This window comes from Cupressus sempervirens, chromosome 9 (genome assembly GCF_028749045.1).
Source record: "Cupressus sempervirens isolate cs-2001-9-10 chromosome 9, ASM2874904v1, whole genome shotgun sequence".
Taxonomy (NCBI): Eukaryota; Viridiplantae; Streptophyta; class Pinopsida; order Cupressales; family Cupressaceae; genus Cupressus; species Cupressus sempervirens.
In genome coordinates this window covers 503,902,558-503,925,452 of record NC_143126.1, presented here as the reverse complement: position 1 = coordinate 503,925,452, position 22,895 = coordinate 503,902,558, and the positions used below count along the sequence as shown (strand labels likewise).

General features: G+C 33.9%; 1 protein-coding gene across 1 annotated transcript; it reads left to right on the top strand.

Annotated features, from left to right (window-relative positions):
• Positions 1 to 21,346: 21,346 nt before the first annotated feature.
• On the top strand, positions 21,347 to 22,585 carry LOC149539542 (pyruvate decarboxylase 2-like). The gene is made up of 4 exons (XM_089802589.1): positions 21,347 to 21,536; positions 21,645 to 21,727; positions 22,037 to 22,125; positions 22,465 to 22,585. Exons 1-4 carry the CDS (start codon positions 21,347 to 21,349, stop codon positions 22,583 to 22,585), a joined length of 483 nt encoding a protein of 160 aa, XP_089658715.1.
• The last annotated feature ends 310 nt before the right edge of the window (positions 22,586 to 22,895 follow it).

Genomic DNA, 22,895 nt, shown 5'->3' with positions numbered 1-22,895 from the left:
GTACTTTCTTCTCAGTGGGGAGCTTGTTAAAGATGTTTCTTAAGTTTAGGTTCCAAGATATTCTCTTAAAGCCTTGTTTACAACGTTATAGTGTTGAGTCAGCCACTTCTGAGTCACCTGGGAGCTACGAAACAGTTATGATATTTTTTGTTAAAGGAGATGTGAGCACTTCCAGGAGTCTACCAAATTAGCCCAAAAGCTACCGCTTCCTCACTCTTCGTCGTTAATGTAAACAATTTAGGTATGGACGAGTAGAAATCAAGAGCATTGCATACAATAAAACATTGGAACTAAAGATATGAAAGAAGAAGGGCATCCATACATTTCTGTAGGGAGCCAAGCACATGGCCAGAAGGAAGTGGCAAAGAACCTACGCTAGTGAACAAAGAGTCACTAGTGAATAGGAGAACCTGCAGAGTTGAGGCAAAGGAGCTGCCAAATTTGAGAAAAGTGCCCTTGTATGTTGATAAGAACAAAGACCCCAAGCTGATTCAGAGGGGACCATGCAACATTGAGAGGGGTCACTCATGTTAAAGGCAGACCATGCACATCAATAAAGAAAGCTCTCACACATCAAAGAAGCACCACACATTACAAAAAGCTTCCAGTCAGAGCATGTAACGGCAGCAGGGGTATTTGAGAACAGACCAGCGTGAAAGGAGCAACTCCACACCTAAGTCTGCAGTCAAAGCCACCCAAAACAGAGTATCTCGCACAAATAAAAAGATTCCTCACTCAAGTAAGAGGAGAAACAGTGCATCATTAAAGACCCACATCCAAGCAAGTAGCCACACAAATTAAAAGAAAACTACCAAGACAGAGGGAATCAACAGCAGCGAAAAAGAAGACTCCACAGGTTGAATAAGAGGAGGCGCAGGTTGAGATCTTTATGCTAGTCAAAGCAGTAGACAAAAGGGTCTCACGCATGTGTAGATAAGAAAATCGGTGCAGGTCAAAAATAGAGACCACGCCAAAGAGTATAAACTCACACCTGCGTAGAAATGAAGTTCCTCACATGCAGAAATAGAAAATATAGGGCACCATCAGACAAGGCAGAACCTCCACTCTTGAAAGAAGACCACACCAAACGATGAAGGAAACCCATAGAAAAATGTTGTAAAAGATCCATGTTGAGAAATGAAGCCTTAGCGATTTAAAAAACACTCCACGACTCAGAGTCATGAGGTAGATCACGCATGCAAGGGAAGTTCCCACCCTGTATGAAGAACACATCTCACATATAAAAGAGGAAGATCACGTAGGGGCAGAATAGGTTAAAAATGTTTAATCCCACATTTGTTATGAGGTGAGAATTTCTTGTTTTTAAATATTACAACATGCCCTTTGTTAGTTGTCTTCAAGGAAACGTCTTCTTCAAGGCAGAGGTGTTCACAGCCATGTGGAGGAGCCCGCGGGGGTCACGTCAAACTTTATTTTCACCAAGTGTATGGGCGAGAATTGGATTGAAAAGCCTTACGTTCCTACGGTTGCCCGTTGCCCGTATGATCAGAATGTGCATAGTAGAAGTGTTATGCCTATACGAAATGAGGCCTAGCATATGGGCGTGGATCAAATTTTAAAGGGGTCTGGTGTTACGCCTAATGCGTACGAGTGTAAAGGAAACTCGCGCTCATAAGGGCGCAATCAAAAATTTTAGTGCCTTCGGTGATACATGCGGCCCGTATGGGCGTAAAGGCATTTCAAGCCCGTATGTGCGTAAAAGAAGTTTCAGATGCTCATAATGATACGGGGGTATATGGAATATTAATAAAATATTAATATTTCCATTGAAAGCGTGAGAACATAAGAAGATTTCCATATGCTCACGGTTCTACGAAAAGTGAAAATTTGAAAGGAGAAAAGAGAATTAATTAATTAATTGGTATTGATTAATTAATTAATATTTTAGTTGTCATATCTAATCAACGTGTGACAAGTGGCATCTTCAGGATTGGAGAGATAAGAAGGATACTGAAAGTAAAATGAAAATTTTGAGAATATAAATGCATAGAATGAGAATTTGAAATATTTTCAAATTTTATATAGTTATCACTATGTAAAATTTTAAAATTTTCATTTTTTAAATGCAAAGTTCAGTCCAGAATGAGAAATTTCAAATGGCCATAATAGGGGTGATTTTTATCAGAAATGGGCGCTTCAATATACCATCAAAACTAGGAAGAGCTGAATTTTCCTATTCTGGAGTCAAATTTTGCAAAGGTAGCAATTTGTTCGAGCTATACCAAGTTTTCTTCCAAGTTACCAGATTGTAACTATATTCAGGTAATCAAAGATCAAAACTAATTTATAACATAGTAATGACCTGAATATGGTTAAAGGGAAAAAGAAATACAGTTTGGGTTGAAATTTGAACACATTCATTCAGTAAAATTTGAGTTTTACCAAGCATTTCAGTGAAAATCAGATATGTTGGTGACTCAAAGGATTTCATCATTCAATAGGAGATATTTTGCAAGTTTGTTACAGATTAATGATGAAATCAAATCAGATCAGATGGGAGAAGGAAGAAAGAAGATTTTAGTTGCCAGAAGATTGAATTTTAACTGGACACTTGTCAAGTAAAGATCAAATCCAGGAATTCTTTCTCTTCTATATCTTTCATTCTTTCCTTCATTGTAAGGGTTCCAATTTTTGAAGAAAAAACTAGTCACTACTGAGATACCAAGTTTTGGACCCACTTTTGATATGTTCCCATACTGTGATACCACATATTTTTTAGCAAAATTCTCTTGTATGAATAGCAAGAAATAAGAATACAGATAGTTCTGATCTATTAGGTAGCTTTGCAATTCGATTTTCATGCATCTTATTGTAATCTGTTTCAAGGAAATGAATGATAAGGCAGCAACATGTCAATCTTGATTCTGATATCTTGTCTCCCATTCATGCTGTTTGTGATCTTTTATGTTTTGTAGACAAAGAATATGAAACTCAGTTGCAACCTATTGGCTGTATATGTTGATTTATTTTTCTCATGACTCAAAGAGTTATGTAATTTCTTGATTCATCATCATAGGATTGCAGATTTCATGAAGGGATAAGTCGAGTATGAGGTTTAGAATGATGCAGATATCTAATTCACAAAGTGGATAGTTAGATTAGGAATTCCTGATGTATGGTATATGTCAGTGACTTTCAGGGATGTGTGTTAAGGTTTTGTGTGAATTGCCCAATAGATAAGGCACTGATCATTTATAGGATCACCTATTATATTGCTACATATTTGAGGTTTTGCTGAGATCAACATCAATAATCAAATGCTTTTCCCCTTTCATGTTGAAGAGCTATAATAGAATGCCCCCACTCAGCTTATGAGGTTCTTAGATCTGCATTTAGCTGCTCTAGATTGATGATTATTTCATGAGTTATCAAGAGAAATAAGGGTTTTGTCTGCTTCATGTTAGATTCAGTGTATGCTTTGATAACTGGTACCATATAAAGAATCTACAAGTCTACCCACCTAGGTTTTGCAGAGCCTGAAGAAGAAGAAGGGTCTAGCCTTATAGTTAGCCTGGTATCTGAATGGGCATGTTGAAAATGGGAGTTAGCTGCCCCTAGATGTGTTTTGTTCCCATTAGGGTAATTGGAAACTGGTAAAATTTTCAAACACCAACAGATATTGCCATCATACATGTCAAATTAGACTGATACACACTGAAAGCCACCCCAATCAATTGTAGCTAACATTTGGATGTACACTTATAATTGATGTCAATCAGAATACTGAAGGTTTGGAATAAGGCATAGTGGCTACTAATACATTAGGTACAAACTCATAGAAAGCTCACCAGATTTGCCAAAGTCTACATAACTAAGACTTAGCATCAAAGGTTCTCCATAGGCACCTCGAAACCACCAAATATTGGCCCCAAAATAGTAGCCCTTCATCTTCAAGCTCTCACATACTTTCTCCACTTGGTATAGCACCCCATAAAGGTCATCTATTCACTTTCAACTTGGATAGCCTACAATATGGTCTTTGTATACAATTGATTTTTTGTCGTTTCATTATATGGTTTGAACAAGTGTGGAAAAAAATCAGATTTTTATTATGAATTTTCTATTCACCAATCTATGTTAAACTAATTAGCAAGGTCACTTTCCTAATACTTTATGAACTAGATGCTATTTGCAAGGTCAGTTTCCTAATACTCACTATAGTACTTGCTATTCAATTGAGATTGACACGGCTCATTAGTTAGTTTGTATTCTCTTTGGATTTTGTTAAAGAAGATGGCTGAATGCTATATGATGAACTAAAAGTTCTATGGTGTCAATAGGCTTGTGCATCTCTTGAACCAAATTACTAGCCCCAGTGATATTTTTTTTTGTTCAAAAGTGGCACCATACTAGACTATTTGCAAACAACCATGCAGGTAGGCATTCTATAGATAGACTTGGGAACATCTTGCCAAGTCTTCAGTACATAATAAAGCAACTAAATTTCATAAAAAAAAATTTTGATAGTTGATTTGTTTAAATATTGCCCATCAAAAATTACTTATTACATCTCATCTTTTTTCTGCACAGGAGCTTGCAGTTCTGAAGAATCTGATAGCGAAGAATTTGAAGAAGATATTGTAGCAAAGGTATATTTGGTGTTCTTTTTAAAGTGAAAATGTGATTGGAAATTTTGAATATTGTCATATTTCACTTGCAGAAAGGTCAAATTGTAAATAGAGGTGAAGTTGTATGGATTTAAGTTTCTTCTTCATTATTTATAATGCTCTCGATTCCTCCTTTGTAGCTGTAAAAATACTTGTTTATTTTCACCTTTCTAGATACCCTTTACCAGGTTCTTCAAGATTCCAAAATATCTTGGGCTAACCCCACTCCAACATGTCCTAACTCCTACTTGGTTCAGACACCTAACTCCTTTTTATATGTGTCTTCCTCTTACTACTCCATCTGCAGGTTGCAAACAAATCATCCTTCTTCCACCAACGAGTCATTCCATTCAAGAAAGACTATGTCTAATGATATCAATGCACAAAAAAATAGGGAGACAATTGCTAGACTGTGGTCTAACTTAAAAAGAAAAGGTGATGGAAAATTTTATTGTCCTTACAAAATGTGTAAGGCCTTAAAGACTCGAAGATATCTAATCACAACAGCTGAGCAACATTGTAGGCAACATGGTCACATTGAAGGGGGAAACAAGTATCGCCCATTGGTATGTATTTTAATAGTTTATAAATTACATAAGACATGATTTGATGATGACATCATGGTCATGGTTAATATAAGGTCATCATTTTCATATAGGTCAACATCCCTGAGTTTCATGTTATGGACCATGACAATTCGGAGAATGTAGATTTCCAAATGAGGGAACATGGAGGTGTGAATATTGAAGTAGAAGGTAATGATACCATGGAAGAAGATCACGATGATCAAAATGATCATGATGATCAAGATGATAATGTTGATGATGATGATGGTGATGATGATGTAGAGTTTGATATACCTTTACTTGAGAAGGCACACCAGTCCCTATATGAAGGCTCCAAAACAACTCTTCTTGCCATTGTATTGCTATTGGTGAACTTGAAGGTTATGAATGGTTTATCCAATGTAGCAATGACACGTATGTTAAGGTATGCCATATTCTTTCATTATTTTACTCATAGTTCCCTTACAATTAACATTGGGTTCATGTAGCAATTAATATTCTTTAAATTAAGAAATTATATTTTTGGCCGTAGGTTGATAGGTGAGTGTTTGCTATCACCATCAAGCATTCTACCTCGCTCGTACCGAGAATTATCTGCCATCATGAAAGATATTGGAATGGAGTATCAAACAATAGATGGATGTTCAAACGATCATATTATATATCATAAATAGCATGAATTTGCAACACAAGGCCCTACTTGTCATATCAGTCGATATCAATCAAATCGATTAACAAAAAAGGTGCCTTGCAAGGTTCTTTGGCATATTCCCATTATTTCACGTCTGTAATGATTATTCAAGTGCAATAGCTTGGCACAATTTATGGATTACCATGCATGCAATAGAATTCAAGATGACATTATGCGAATGCCTGCAGATAGTTTGGCATTTAAGGAAATAGAGGAAAAATGGCCACACTTTAAAGAAGAACCTCGTAATCTCAAGCTTTCATTGGCAGCAGAGAGTATCCATCCTTATAGAGAGATGAGATCTACTTACTTAGTGTGGCCTATTTTTGTTATCAACAATAACATACCTCCTTGGTTGTCCATAAAGAGAGAGCGCATAATGTTGACACTGATTGTTCTAGGTATTTTTTGATTTAGTGGTCATCTAAATTAATTTATTATTACTAATCCATCAAATGGTCAAAATAATTATGTAATGTTTTTGCTCATTCAACTAGGTAAGTACCAAGTCAAAGATATCAACGTATATATTGAACCCCTTATTGATGAGTTGATGGTGTTATGGAATGGGGTTACTATGTATGACATTTGTAGACCAATAGGACAAAGGCAATTTCAATTTCATGCAATGCTTGTATGGACAATACATGATGCCCCTGGGCTAACACATTTTTGTGGTATGGTCTCTTCTTGACACCTCTCTTTTGGTATGTCAAAGTTAACAAATTTAATCCAATTATACACAATCTTGTAGGTCTTCAGACAAAGGGTAAATTTGCATGTCCAGGTTGTGGTCCAAAGATGAAATTTCGTCATTCAAAAAGTTTAAGAAAGCAGGTGTTTGATGAGAATAGACACTTTCTGCATAGAAATCATAAGTACCGAATTATCGAAAAACATCTTTTCAATGGTCTAGAAGAGACTACATCAAAGCCACAGAGAATGACACCTCACCTATGGAAGTTGGCATACAATAAAATAAATTGTCGAGGTAATGTCATTCCATTTGATGCTTTTTGTTTCAAATTTATATTTCAATATTGTGTTTTGTTTACTGATGATGTGATTGATGGTTGTGAAGGTCGTCAACACATCAATGTCCAACTTCCAAAAGGACTAAAAATTTATCCTACGCAATTTACTAGGTTGCTATACTACGAGCAACTCCCAATTGTGTATTTGTTTGATCCTATGAATATTGGAAAGAATGTAGTAGAGACATTATGGAAAATCTTGGATGGAAGGCGTGACAAAGATCAAATTGTCAAAACTTGTAGTGACATTGAAGAATCCAACCATGCAATGAAAAATGGTATTCGACCAAATGACAATGGAGACCAGATTGATACAAGTGCCCTTAGTTGGTTATTGTCAGAGCAGCAGAGCAATGCTATAAATGAAGTCATAAAAAAAAAAAAGATTTCCCACAGGATTTGCTGCGAACATAAACAATGTCATATCAAATAAAAGTGAATTTGGGCCGGGGTTGAAAACACATGATTGGCATACATTTATTAAGGTAATTCATGTTATTTTGTATTCACTATATATTTATATACTGCATGTAGTTTCAATTGCATTCTTTTATAAAATATTGACAAGATCATTTTACAAATATTGCAGTACGTTCTACCTCTATCTCTCCCACACCACTTTGCCAACAATGTCAAACAGGTTATATATGATCTTGGAAAATACCTAAGGTTGTTGTCATCTAAAGAAATCAATAAAGAAGATATAAAATATTGGAAGAGAAAAATTCCTCTTTTGATGTGTGAAATGCAAAAGTGTCTACCTCCAAGTTTTTTCAATGCACAAGAACACTACCTCATACATCAAGTTGAGGAGATTGAATTGTGTGGATCTGTACCAACCAGGTCAATATGGATGGTTGAGAGGCACTTGAAATTTTTGAAAGGCTTGGTTCGACAGAGAGCACATCCCGAGGGTTCTGTGGTGGAGGGATATATGGTATACTAGACCATGGTGTACATTACTGAATATCTTCCTAAGTTTGCAGCAAACATCCATGTAGATCGTATTTGGGATCCCAACTCAATTAACAAATTTGAAGGAGAGTACTTGATGAGCAAAGGTAGATCGAAGAAAGTGAGAGGTAAATCTAAGATGTTATTTTAGTTAATTAATTCATATAAATCTTCAATATAAGTTATTTTTAATTGGTGTATTTTTTTGACACAGGTGGTCGAGAGTGGGATGCAATACATTTGTATATTGCAAACAATCTTGATTGGATGATAGAATGGATTGAACGATGTCAACAAAATGGCTGCTCATTAACATGGGAAGGTGTTGCTTCATTGGTTACAGAAGCTCATCATAATGGAGATTCCAATGTTATGCCGATGGTAGTTGATCTAGTAAAGGGTTTAAGAGGTGGAGAGGTATGTAGAAATTTATTAATGATCATAACTCAACATCTGTTTCGTATCAACTCACGATGCAAATAATTTACACACACTTCAAAAATTGCAGGTCAAGCACCACAAAGCTATGTACTATCATGGCCACAAATTTTGCATAAAAAGGTTGGATGACACAAAGAAAACTTGTGATTCTGGGATAATTGCAGTGTTCGAGGTCACCAATATATCATCTAGAAATGACATACATCCTAAACAATCTCAAAATCAATACTATGGCATCTTGGATGATATAATTGAGTGTGAATTTAACACCTTCAAAGTAGTTCTATTCTTCGTCAAATGGTACAGGTTATGACTAAATCAAAATGATCTAGATAGAACAGTTATTCAATATGATAATGGATTTATAATGATCAATACAAGGTCATTTGAGCCAATTGGAGATGAGCCCTATGTTCTTCCAAGCCAATGTGAGCAAGTGTTTTACTTAGAGGTTCCAAATAAATAGGGCTGGTCATTTGTTGTTAGACATGATCCAAGAGGAAGGCTGATAAAGTATAATGTCGTGGAAGAAGAAGATATTGAAGATGATGAAGAAGTAGATGATGAAGATCAAGATGATGGTGATGACGATGATGGTGATGGTGATGATGATGATGATGATGATGGTGATGATGATGATGATGGCAATGGTGATGATGGTGATGATGATGGTGATGATGGTGATGATGATGGCGATGATGATGGTGATGATGATGGTGATGATGGCGATGATGATGATGATGATGAAGAAGAAGAAGATAATCAATGATTACAAATGTCATCACCCCTTCTATTGATGATCTTGCATTCCATATATTAAGGTAAATTTGTTCATGTTTACGATGTTGCATATTGTTCATGTTGTCTTCTAAGTTATTTGTAGCATACACGTATCATGTAATTTTTAGCTAACTTAAGATAAATGATTAACATATGCAGGAAATTTGATTACATATTTATTGTGTTCATTTCTAATGATTACAACATATGTTATTTATAGTTACCAATGTTTATGTTGTGTCTGATTGTGACCCTTTTTGCAAAGAGTCAATTGACTACAGGTACATCGTCACCCCTTCTGTCGACAATCTTGCATTCCATATATAAGGGAAATTTGTTCATGTTTGTGATGTTGCCTATTGTTCATGTTGTCTTCTAAGTTATTTGTAGCAAACGTGTATCATGTAATTTTTAGCTAACTTAAAGTAAATGATTAACATATTCAGGAAATTTGATTACATATTTATTGTGTTCATTTCTAATGATTACAACATATGTTATTTATAATTACCAATGTTTATATTGTGTATGATTGTCACCCTTTTTGCAAACAGTCAATTGACTACAGGGAATTTGACCCGTTTGGCATGGATTGTGCACAGTGACATGGATCCGTAGGTATAAGTCAATAAATAGACATAATTTTCTTATATTCTTCTTGGTTATCATTGAGCACGTATGTTATAAATAGACATATTATATAATCATATAATGTATATATAGACAAAGAAGGTCCATATAGAAATATAATTGTATAATCACTTTCAACTTACTACATTTTATATTTGTCACTTTCACTTTCTATTTGATGGATTTCAAGACCCACCAAATAGGTACTTGTCAGATCTATCTACATCGAATGAGGGAAATGAGGAATTGGTAGATGAAAGCTCTACATGCAGTATGACTAAAATAGGGAGATCAACTAGAGGTCAAAAGAATAGAAAAAAATTTGATAAACACATGCAATTTTTCCTTGCTAATGGGCGGTCATGTTCTTATGATGATGAGACCAAAGGCGACATCAAGGTGCCCTTTCGGTACTCACACATTGAGAAATAATGGGTACCCAATGAGCTACCTCCAATTAACATAGATTTTTGTGTTAATGAGAGGATATATCGCATTGCTCCATCCTCATTACATGGTTTGGGCCTATTTTCTATGGATGGGATAAAGGTAGGTTAAAAAAAAGTTGTCGAATTGTTCAAGTATGTTGGTCCATGTTACAATTACAATGATTGGATGCAGATTGTTCGGTATAAAAAAGTATGCATAGGTATGGGGTATCAGCTAATTATATACAATGGAAAAAAAATGATCAAAGTAAAAGATTTTCTATGTACAATGATGGGAGACCAAAAGCAATAGGTAATATTGTAGATTTTATAAATAGTACATGACCTTCTTCAACTAGTAAGCAACCCAATTGCATATTTGAGGTGCGTGAGGGGAATGAAGTTTTTGTTTTTGCAATAAAATCAATAAGTGCAAGGGAAGAACTACTAATCAATTACCATTTAAATTGCATAGATACAAACAAAGTTACCATCATGAGGGTTGTAAGTACTCTTTACCATTTTGTTAATAAGTTTTTTTTTGGTTGTCTATTGCTTTTAGTTAGCTGAATTTTTTATGTTTAATCTTTGTGATAGGATGATATGGATTCGACAGATGATAGAGGTCACCAGGATGCTACTCCCACCCCTTCTTCAGTGAGGGTAAACCTTTTTGAAATTGTACAAATTAGATAGTTGAAAAATGTTATATTATTATGTTATTTTATTTACGATGTAAGTACTATTTACCATTTTGTTAATAAGTTTTTTTTTGCTGTCTATTGCTTTCAGTTAGCTGAATTTTTTATGTTTAATCTTTGTGACAAAATGATATGGATCCGATAGATGATAGAGGTCACCAGGATGCTACTCCCACCCCTTCTTCAGCGAGGGTAAACCATTTTGAAATTGTACAAATTAGATAGTTGAAAAATGTTATATTATTATGTTATTTTATTTATGGTTTTTTAGTTTTTATGATAGTTTTACTGATATTTCTCTCACAATTTGATGTTCAGGATAAGGGTAAAGTAGTATCAGTAAGTGTCAAGCCACTAGCTATGCCTTCTGATGAGGATATTGCTGAAACTCCCAATTTCAAAAAAATGTTGAAGAAAAAATTTTAAAAAATTAATTTAGAAGCAATGAAAATTTTGGATGAGGCAAATATGGAATCCGAGGAGATGATGGAGAGGCTATCAGATTTGAGAGCTCAAGCTCATCATTATGAAGTAAGCTCCAATGAATATTTAGTTATAAGAAAAGTTTAATAAAGATTTGTAATTTATAATCTTTTATGTTGTGAAGTAAAATATGTAATATTGGCAAAAATACTTTATTGATGCAATTTTTTTAAAGAGTTGTATGAAACATTAACTACTAAATTCTTGTTATACAGGAATTTTTGGCAACTGATCCACAACTTGGTCAAGGACAATGCGGTGAGGCCGGTAGTAGTAGAGCTCCAACTGCCACTGGTAAAATAATCTTTTAGTTGACAAGTTAGAAGGAATTTTTTATTTCAAACATTCAAAACTTCTTAACTCTTACTTTTATTATTTCAGAATGTCTTTGCTAACAATGTATTGTTCAAGTCATCCAATGCAGGAGACTCCTAAGAGGTTGATGAATGCCTGTACAAGATTGTCAACTACAATGTCGGCAACAAGGGGATGTCTAGCTGGTAAATCCTTGTTTTGCTATATTTGGTTGTGTTAATTATGAGTTGATAATATGTACTTTAATCTTGGGTGCACCACATAGTGTACTATTTTTTTTGTGGGAGGAGATGCACCATCTGGTACTCTGCCAAATGTGGATCATAGTGCATGTATTGGTGATAATTCACCGTCATTTCTTGGAGCTACCCGTATTTCTAGCACGGGAGCTATGAAGACATCGTTGTTGATTGACGATGATGAATCAATGCCTTTGAAATGTCCTAAGATTCTAGGTACTTTAAATAATATTGTTTTATATTGTAATAAGGATTTTCTTGCAAGAGGTAAACATGATAGGAAGTGGTTTGGTAGGATCATGTGAATTATCAATGACCTTTTGTCTATACCAGTAATTCTCTAGTTTAGTAATTCAGTACATTGCAATTTCATGCTTTTAGTAGAAGATACTAACCAATTTTTGTATAGAGAACCAAAAAAGGGAGTCTTCTTTCATATTCAATGTTCAGTTTTCAATGATTTCCCACATTATTGCTATTGCCTGTTAGAGTTTTAGAGTGCTCACTTTCACCTTCACTGTCTATTTTAGCAATATTTGTTTTCCATAATATCCCAGGTATGATCAGTGACAACATCAATTAAGAATGACAAAAAATGAAGGTCATGGCAAGTTATACGTATTAAGCACTTTTTTTTTTTTCAAGGTATACTAATTAATATATTTGCAGTACATTTTTTAGTTTCAGAACATCAGCAATAGAACCCTGGTAGAGTTTGACTGGTTTTAGACATTTTAAATTTTTTTCCAAACTTCTTTTTTGGTCAATTTTGGTCAAGTTGATCCTCCAACCCTGAAATAGATCACTAAAAAGATGAAATGTATCTCATTTTCTGTATTTGTTATTCACTATAAAAAGTATTCTTCGCATGATTCATTTTAATGGTTCTTACTATTAATTATCCCATGACATTTTTTGCAAGAAATGATACATTTTATAGGAGGCTTTATGACCTCATGCTGTGAAGATTCGGGCCCACCATACGTAAAAGGTGGAACATCATAACTGAACTAATTTTATCCCATTATTTTTTTTCATATCATTAATTGGTGCAACATTTTTCCTTTCATTCAGGTCTTTTCTTATACTAGCTATATCTAACAATTTTGTGTTTTTTCTTAAAAGGTAGAACTACCAAGATCAAAAATTAAAAGATGAGCTCATCAAAGATATAGAGCATGAGTTTGGTAGTAATATTTTTTATCATAAGAAATTGTTACAAAAAGCTTCCAAACATCTCAAGGTTGTGAGGGACACATATAGAAAGAGCCTGGTCCTAAACCCGAAGTACGAGCGACCTCCCTTTGTTTTAGTGAGCGACTAGAATGAGTTCATTTTGGATGCAAAGGAGAAAAGGGAACGTCCAAAAGAAAGTACACCAGCAAAACTGAAAAGGTATGCAATAGTATTAACTACTAGTACATTAATGAGCAAATTTAGGGTTCAACTTCAGTATCAACAATTTCAACTAGCTCAATTTAATCTATCTATTGATGAAAGGTATGTAATTCATATGCTGACACAATTGCTTATAAATCTCAATCTCAATCTGGGCATAAATCTTACATAAGATATAACTAACACAACTGCTTATAAATCCTAAATTCATATGCTGACACAATTGCTTATAAATCTCAATCTCAATGCTGACACAATTGTATATATCTCAATCTGGGCATAAATCCTACATAAGATATAAATAGTGCGCTTATAACTTCACATATAGCTATATTATGTCTTAAAAATATAGTAATTCTCAACTACATGTACCATAGTTGTATGCGTTAGCAGTATAGGTGATAAATGATATTCAGTAATTGTAATGACAAGTACAATTTTTTTGAAAAACTTTGCAAGAATTTTACTAATGGTCAGTCTCCTAAAAGTAATAAGCATCACGTTCAATGCCAAAAACACAAGTTAATGACAACAATCACGTTCCTATCTTTGAGGAATGACAACAACACTTGTAGATTTATATTTATTGGTATTGTGGAGAGATGATCTAGCCTACACTAGGTAAGACAAACTATTTGAGACTTCATTTGGATGACATTATGTATGTTACCTATAGACCATGGCTAGGCATAGAGCCATAAGATGATGTCTTCTCCTAGCTAGGATTCATGTTGGTATCTTAGCCACTGAATGGCCATTCTTCATTGAAGATAGAGAGATTTCCGCTAACCCATGTCTAGAGATAGTTCAACTATCAATACAGTATATCACAAGAGTACTGTAGTTACACCTGCTTCACCAAGGAGGTAAAGAAAGGTTGTTCTCCTAGATTGGACCCAATTAGATGTATGGACCTTACCATTTACAGGTGGGACTACTTTCTAGATGTAGTGAATGATGGTGTCACTCCCTAGTACATAGAGCATTTGGCCACACATTCATTTCCTCATATAACTGATCCTATAGGGTAGTTAGTCAGGCACCACACCCTGATGTTCAGCAACCACAAGAACATCCTTTGAGGGAGGAGAGACCATCATAATGGCCACTAGTAGTTCTTGTGATAATTCCTTCTCATACTAATTTTCTTAATTTCTACAGTAAAAGTGTTAAAGTTGACTTTTTATTTTTTTCTATCCTTGATTCTTCTTTTATTGTGTGACTTTTAAGAATAGTTGAAGCTTATCTAAATAGTTTTCTATCCAAGTGTCAGCTTTTAAATCATTTTTTGTGGATGTAGACTATATGAAACATCCTCCAAACTATGATGTAATGTTTCTGATTTTCTCAAACATTTTAAATGGTGCTCCACTACTAGAAGCAATCAAAATTAACATAGATTAAGACAAGTCTTAATTCATGAGTCTTCTGTTGGAACAATGCTAGGTAGTTCCTGTTAGTTGCTAGTTATCTTAGTAAATTAGTGGGGATTTTGTTTCAATTACAACCACCATTTATAAAATTAGTTCCATGTAGTGTGGAGGCTAAAGAAGCACTTGATGCACAAAGGTGATGTCTTTTAAATTGAAAACAAAAAAATACTTACTTTTTAGGTACGGGTAAAAATGAATGCTACTAAAACAATCTAAAATCTGGCATTCACCCTCAAGTTTATACCTGTTGCAGCCTTAGGGATAAAAACACTTTGAGTGTGGAAAGTAGGGATAAAACTTTAATCTATAAAATCTACTAGCTGTTTCAACTTTTAGCTTATTGTTTACTTTGTGTGACAATGGATAATATAGACTGTCAAAATTCATGTGTAATTTTATGGAGAGGCATGTCAGAATATGGATAATTACTTAGCATGAACTCCATGGATAAATAACATGATTACACATGTCAATTAAAGGTATGATGCTATAATTTCTTCCCTTTTTTCGTATTTTTGGTGGAACATGCTACTTTATGCTAAAACCTTCATACCATATAATAATCCACTATTTAGTACTGATCTTTATATCTATATTATCTAACATATTTCAAACTTTTCATAGCTTGTAGGACACATCAAAGGCAACAAAAGTGAGGCTGGAAAAGGTTGGGCAGCATAGACTTGGCTCTGGGGAATATTCAAAAATCAAAGCACGCGTTGTAAGTAGCAATAAATGAATTGCAAAGAAAAATGATTTATAAAATGCAAATAATTTTGTTAATTAATAAAAAAATGCAGGGCACTGATTTTAATCTGGAGGCCATAGAAGAACTCAAAAAAATTGCCTTCAAGCAAGGCTATGCAGTGGTGGCTGAATGCCTATGGCAAACTTCCATTGCCCCAACTCAACAGTATCCTGCATCATGTGCACAGGTAAATATGCCAACATATATATTAGAAATTGAATACTTGAGCAAAAATTTATTTGATAATAATGTGCATGACATTGCAATGCAGCCTCTTAATCATGACACAGATCATACGCAGCATCATGAAGCCCCTGATGTGCATTGTACTATCGATGGAGGTGCTCATTTGTTATTTAAAACTAATTATATAATTATTAATACAATTTAACATCTTTAATTGAACTTGTTGTAACCTTTTTGTGTTGAGGATATAGAATCATGTCATGCTAAACGAGTGCCGGAGGATGTTCAGACTGATCAGCAGGTAGATCATGTCGCACATTCAGGTAAAGAAAATCTATGTTTTGTTCTTTTAAATTAATTTATTGATTTATATTTCTTTAACTTAAATAAAAACTTGTAACTCACTAATATAAAATGGTGCAAATTTAACTCATGGAGTACTTGTTATTGCAGCAGACCCCCCTTTGGTGTAATGTCCTCATGATGTTCCTGAACGGATGAGGAGGAGACATGTGTTAGAACTAGTACAGGAGAGGGATGACGAGGACATTGATATTCCTCTTAGAAATTTTATGAAAAAAAGAAACGGCAAGAGAGCCAAAAAGAAATGATTATTCATGAATGACTTACTCTTGAATATTGTTAATGAATATTGTGTTAATGTTGGGTGTTAATGAATTATTCAGGAATTTCGTGTGTTTATAAATTTAATGTGTTAATGAATGTTATCATGTGATTATAATGATTGAATGCTATATTTCAAAAATGGATGAATTGAATGTTATTAAATGTTAATGGGGATGACAAGGACATTGATATTCGTCTTAGAAATTTTATGAAAAAAAGATATGGCAAGAAAGGAAAAAAGATATGATTATTCATGAATGACTTACTCTTGAATATTGTTGATGAATATTGTGTTAATGAATATTATGCATTAATATTGGGTGTTAATGAATATTGTGTTAATGAATTATTCATGAATGACTTTCTTTTGAATTATTCATGAATGTTGTGTGTTTATGAATTTTATGTGTTAATGAATGTTATCATGTGATTATAATGATTGAATGTTATATTTAAAAAATGGATGAATTGAATGTTATTAAATGTTAATAGGGAATTTAGAGTGATGTTTTTTTTTTTTGGGGGGGGGGGGGGGGGGGGGTGGGGTGGAGGGGCCAAATGAGCTTCCACCTTCACGTGGTTGGCCCTGTTAAGTAGAGAATATTTAACTATTCTCGAAACCAAGTGAAGCTCAAACTTTAATCTGAAAGCTTATAGTTAATAGTGACAACCAATTAGCAAGTCGAAATGAAGTTCTTCATTATAGGTACCTTTTTAGTTTTTAAAGCACAATATCATGTTTTAATATTGTATAAATTTTTTTCTTAAGTTAAAGTATTATGTTACTATAACAACATAATTTATGACCATTTTAGTAACTATTCTAACATTGCTTTGTGAAAAATCTTGTTTTGGCAAAGATGGTGATACGTGGTGCTGTCTATTCCTTGGGAGATTGGATTGCACAGGTCTATATCTCAAAATCAACATGGTAAATGGTATGAAATTTCACTTTCCTTAGTCATGGTTGCATACCTATTGCACTCTTTCATTTGAAAAATGAATAGAAATACCATATCTAGTAGCTTCTCTATGTTGTATTCATTTATTGGTAATGATTCAATGTCATGCCATTTGATGGTAGCTTCTAGAGTTTCATTTAGTTGTAAGGTGTGTCTTATCTTTTCAAGTTTGTATACTCCATTTGGTAGTTTGGTATTAATTGATGATGGCTGGGATCTTCTACCTTCACTGTAGTCTTCATCATCATCCAACTTGTTGTTTGGTATTTTCCACGTTATCCTCTATTTCCATGGTCTTCAGCATGGTTGTGTATTTTATCTATCTAGTTCAAAGACTCTATGTACCTAAGGTGGAAGCCATTTAGAACTAATAGTTGGAGAGATCGTGTTTCCCCTTGTAAAACTAGAAAATGTCACGAGTTTAAGGTCAAGAAGGAAGAAGTTGTAACATTTTGAGTAGCAAAATATGCTTAAAATTACACATTTAGTTGATTCTTTAGTGAAGTTTCTTATTTCAATTCAATTGATTTTGGTTGTCAACCAAATTCCTAACTCCAATGTATATTGTATTTTAGTGCTACATTTTCATAGGGATCTAAGTAAAATGACAGTTGACTATTATTTATATTTGAGAATTTGTGTTGTGCCTTACTATGATCCTCTGATAATAGAGGAAAAATCAATCTGAATTTGTTTCTCATGTCCCATGTTCGATGCTTCTTCTTGTGTAACTAACCACTTTTGATGTGGGTTATGAAATCTAATGCTAGTATGCTATTACACTGCCATTTATTATAGAGTAGAATATACTGTAAGGGTCTCTAAACATGAGTAAAGTAGCATTACATAATGTAGATCTGAACTCAAAATTCATGATGTTTTCCACTCTGGAGAAAGAGGGGAACTTAATATACTCATAACACACCCCATCAGAAGAGATCCATTGGATGGTTTTTGTTGGGGTTTGACTCTCCTGGTGTAGCACTAAGCTAGGCTTCTAGGTGCTAGGATATTTGCTCTTGTTGGTAGTTCTAGACCCGCTTAATGCTCTAGATGATTGTCTATCAAATTTTGGTTGAAGGAGCTATGCTTGGGTTGTCAAGTCTTATGCAAAGTTTTTCCTATTTTGTGGTGATAACATGAACTTTTATCAGTGCAGAAGTATGGTCTATAACTTCTTAGAATCTCTAGTGCCTCTAAGATTTACACTGTTGGGTGACTAATTCTTTGAAGTCCCTAATGTTTGGTGACATTGAGCTATACATATGTGAGTTATGTTTGGGTTTTCCTTCCTCGTCTTCATTTCACTTTTGTGAGTTGTTTTGCCCGAGGCCATTGGAAATTCCCTTTGCTAGTTCCTAAAATTGGATGGATCTAGTACAATTTTGGGCTATTCTATATTTGTATTCTAGTTGAAATAGAGATCTCACCACTTCAATCATGGTTGGTGAGAGGCCACGGGTGAAGCATTGAATATGAGGGTTTTCCATTTTTTTGTAGAGATTGCATCTCTATAGGATACATGCTTAATGATTGCCATTTTGTGTTGGATAGGTGCTATCACTTGATGGAGGGCCATGGAAAATGACCATTTGCAATTAGAGCTTCTGATTTTGTTTTAGATTTTCCTTTTGAAGACTTGTTTTCTAATGAAGAAGAAACTTTTTTTGATTATATTGATGCTTCTCATGCTATTGGTCTGATCTAGACTTCTATCTCTTCCATTCTTGTCACAATTTTGAATGTTAGACCATATTTCAGGTGCGATGCTCGCTAGCCTTGTGGCCTATGTTATTGAAGTTACTGCTCCCACTTCTATTTTGAACAAAATTCTACTGATAATGCCGACTCTTAAATAATCACTCTTGGGCCTTGTTGATAGGTTGTAGTGGGGTACCCTTTGTTACAATCCTAACAATAGCGTTGCTTAGACTTTTTTCCAAGTGCATAGGAAAAGGTTTATTTTGTTGTGTTGTTGATGCCCTATGTTTATGCTTTCATCCCTTGTTTATGTAAAGGTTAACAACCCCTTGTTTTGGCTATTATAGAAAAACACCATATCAATATCATCCTTTCAGATTGAACAATACTAGACGACTAATGATACTATCTTGAAAAATACAAGATGCCAAGACTACAATATACACTCGTTTGATGAAGCAAATTAAATCCTTCCAACAATAATTAGTCAGAACTATCAAAGTGAATTTTTAGGATTGTATAAACACAATTGGAAAATGGATCAAGAAGATTTCATGTCTTTCTCATGGGTGGCAACTTTGGTTATTATGTGTAAAATTGGCCTCATTCTTTTAACAATTATTTTCATGTTATCCATAGAATTATTTTTTATCATTTAAGTTTCTTGTTCTTGCAAGATGAACTACGAGATGTAGTGTTACTGGTGTATGCAAATAAGTAGGATATTCCCAATGCAATGAATGCTGCAAAGATCATGATAAACTTGGGTTGCATTCTCTTAGGCAGTGACACTTGTGAGTGTTACATTCTTTATAATTTTCAGTATTAAAAATTCTAGATACTAATCATCTATTATGTTGTACTATTTCTACTTTGCATATAGTTTATCATCACTCTAGTAAACAAGAAAAAAATTGGAATGTTTAGTGTTGCTTGTGAAACAGCTTGTATCATGTCCTAAGGTATATACAAATCATATGTGATTGTTTGTTAGAAATAAATCCTTTTATTTTAGTTCTTATGGATTTTGTTTTATTTTGCAGGTTTGAAAGATTACAATTGAATAGGGTTCAATAATTTTGTATTACAAAAACATCTTCTTTCTTTATTGATACAGATAGATTGAGGAGGTAAAAATTTAGTTTTGATGCATACTCATATGTAGGATGCAAACTTATTTTGATGTGGCATTATGTGTTTTCTCTTTCATATTTTACTATCAATTTTCTATCCAATTTAATGACCCAAAACTACTAAGAAAATTTGTGAAGGTACTGATCATGCCATTTTTGTAGTGCTTATTGAGAGTAAGCCAGTTTATATCAGCATTAGCTATAATCTCCCTGGCATTCCACACCATACATTCTGTGATGAGCCTATTCCATTATGGCTCACTCCCAAGTGGGCTTTTTTCTTCCTTTTAGGTAAATTAGTTTCTTCTACATGGACTTTTTGTTTTGATTCTACTTTTTTTAGCATCACTATTTAGAATCTCACTCTTTGATCCATCATCAGAATGTAAGAACATAAAAATATGTAAAATGTATTTTTGTAGTTGCAGATTGCAAGTTTTTTCTCATATTACATATTTTGTATCCTTAGACAATGGATCATAGTATGATCTAAACCATTGATATTAAAAAATACAAAATACATACACAATCAAAATCGAAAAGCCATACATAATATTCAAATAGACTGTGAAAATTTGATTAGTTTGGAATTAGTTTTAATTTTTGTACTTGTACAATGTCATACATGTCTAAGTATTAAATGTGTGAGTTGTTAATGTTGTGGATCTCAGCCTCTTGTTTCTGACTGAAAATTTTCTTTTGAGGGGTGATCAAGATTTTTTAGTCTTTGGCCTCCTGTCTTTTTTGTATTTTCAAGATCTTAATGTCTATAGGTTTACTTTGGTTTGGTTGATCAACATTTTCATTTGTAGAATCAATGAAACACATTTGAGTGTTTTTTCATTCATATTATTTTAAATGTTGTCAGATTAGTTTTCTCATTATACTATATTCAACTCTTCCTTAGTTGATCTAGTGTATATCTTTTATCATGCAAGGTTCACAACACACACTAATTCCAATACTTTGTTTGACAGTAGTAAGGTTTAAATTATCATTCAAGACATTCGGTTGATGTGTAAACTTTATTCCCTTTTCATTGTTTCTTAATGTGTGTGTACCCTTTGCAAAATGAATTTAGAAGTGTGCTTTTTGTTTTGTTTCACTATGACATGTTCTTATAGTTTTCCAATGTTTGAAAGGTCTTGGTAGGTCACAAAATCCATTAATTAAATTGAAAGCAAGGTTTGTATGTCATTAAACTCTTGCATTGCTCATTGCATTTTAAGCCACTTGTAACTTGTTTTTTAATAGTTTTTTTGGCTAGTATGACCTATAGGCTAAGCAATCCAAGAAGTTTGGAAGTAGCTGTGGAAACAACTATAGAGTTCCTAAATGCAATAGTTAAGAAAGTGTTGGTTAGGGGTCCAAAGCTGAGGGTTGTTAAGGAAAAATATGCATTTACGGTATTGAAAAATGCTTCAGGTTATGTTGTGGCTGCAATGCCATTGACTAAGGGTAAAGTTTTAGAGACTCTTCCACATTTCATAAGAACTTACTAGGGTGTAGTCGATACTGCATTCTATGCTGAAATAGTTGATTTTGTAGATGTTTACTTATTTGCAGGGCCCATTTTTAATGAATATAGCTCAATGGGATATGCATTACTCTTGAAGAAGGAGAAAGCTATAATTGTGCAACCTAATCTAGTAACTATCACAAATGGACCTACTTTTGGGTGTATATTAATGAAAGACTTCTTAGAATTCATCGCAAAGAAGTTGAAGCACAATACAATGGCCTTTGATAATTATTAGTATATATTTGTTCCTCATGGTGTTCCCTTGAAAGGTGCTCCAAAAAAGGCTCTTAGAGTCAAATTGTTATTCAAACACATCCAGGTAAAATTATTGAGAATCACTACATATCATAAAATGACTTATGGTTTAGTCGGTACTTCAATCCTTGGTTTTGTTGTTATTCCTATAGATTAATGAGTAAACACTTCTTATTTGTAGGCCATGCTATCAAATGAGATAGTTGTCATTGCAGAAAATGGTGACTCTTGGTTCAACTTCCAGAAGCTTAAACTCCCAGAGAAATGCAGGTAATGCAAAATCTCTTGCAAAAGTTTATATAATTAAATTTCTGACTCATTTATTTTGATGATGGATCATAGTGTATGATTTAAAATGTTGATCTAACCAAGAAACTATTGAACAACAAATTTCATAAAATTATAATACATGATTTGTCTAACTAACTAGCTTGTTACCTGTAAGTCACAAATTTGCGCTGAAATAGTTCCTACGATTTATTGCAATTATTTATGCCCCTATTTGGAATTGGTTATTAGGTTTAGTTTGAAGAATCAGTAATTTGTGGCATTATTTTTCTTAAGGCTTGTGTCAATGTTGAATGATTCATTCTAATGTTGATTTTGTAGGTATGAGTTTCAGATGCAGTATGGATCAATTGGTTGGTCTGTTGGAGCTACATTGGGATATGCTCAAGCATTGTACGGGATGAGTTTAAGGCCCAATCCCATCACCTTGAGAGGATCATAAGACTTGTATTCCATCTTCATTGATATTATCCAAAACCATTTGTATCTCTACTAGCATACTTCCTTCATTGCAATAGTCTTTGAATATCCATTCTTGCTATTACAATCAATGCTAGCAAATCTTTAACACACAAATCCACTCATAGTTTCAAAAGAGAACTAAGGTTAGATTGAAGGATGTGGAATTTCTTTCTCTCTCAAGACCATGTGGAAACAATTTTAGCAATTTTGTAGTACCACCTAGAATACTTAAATGATGTCTTAATTCTTTGTCATTGCTTATTCCACAAAGTGCCCGTAACGTAGACCTT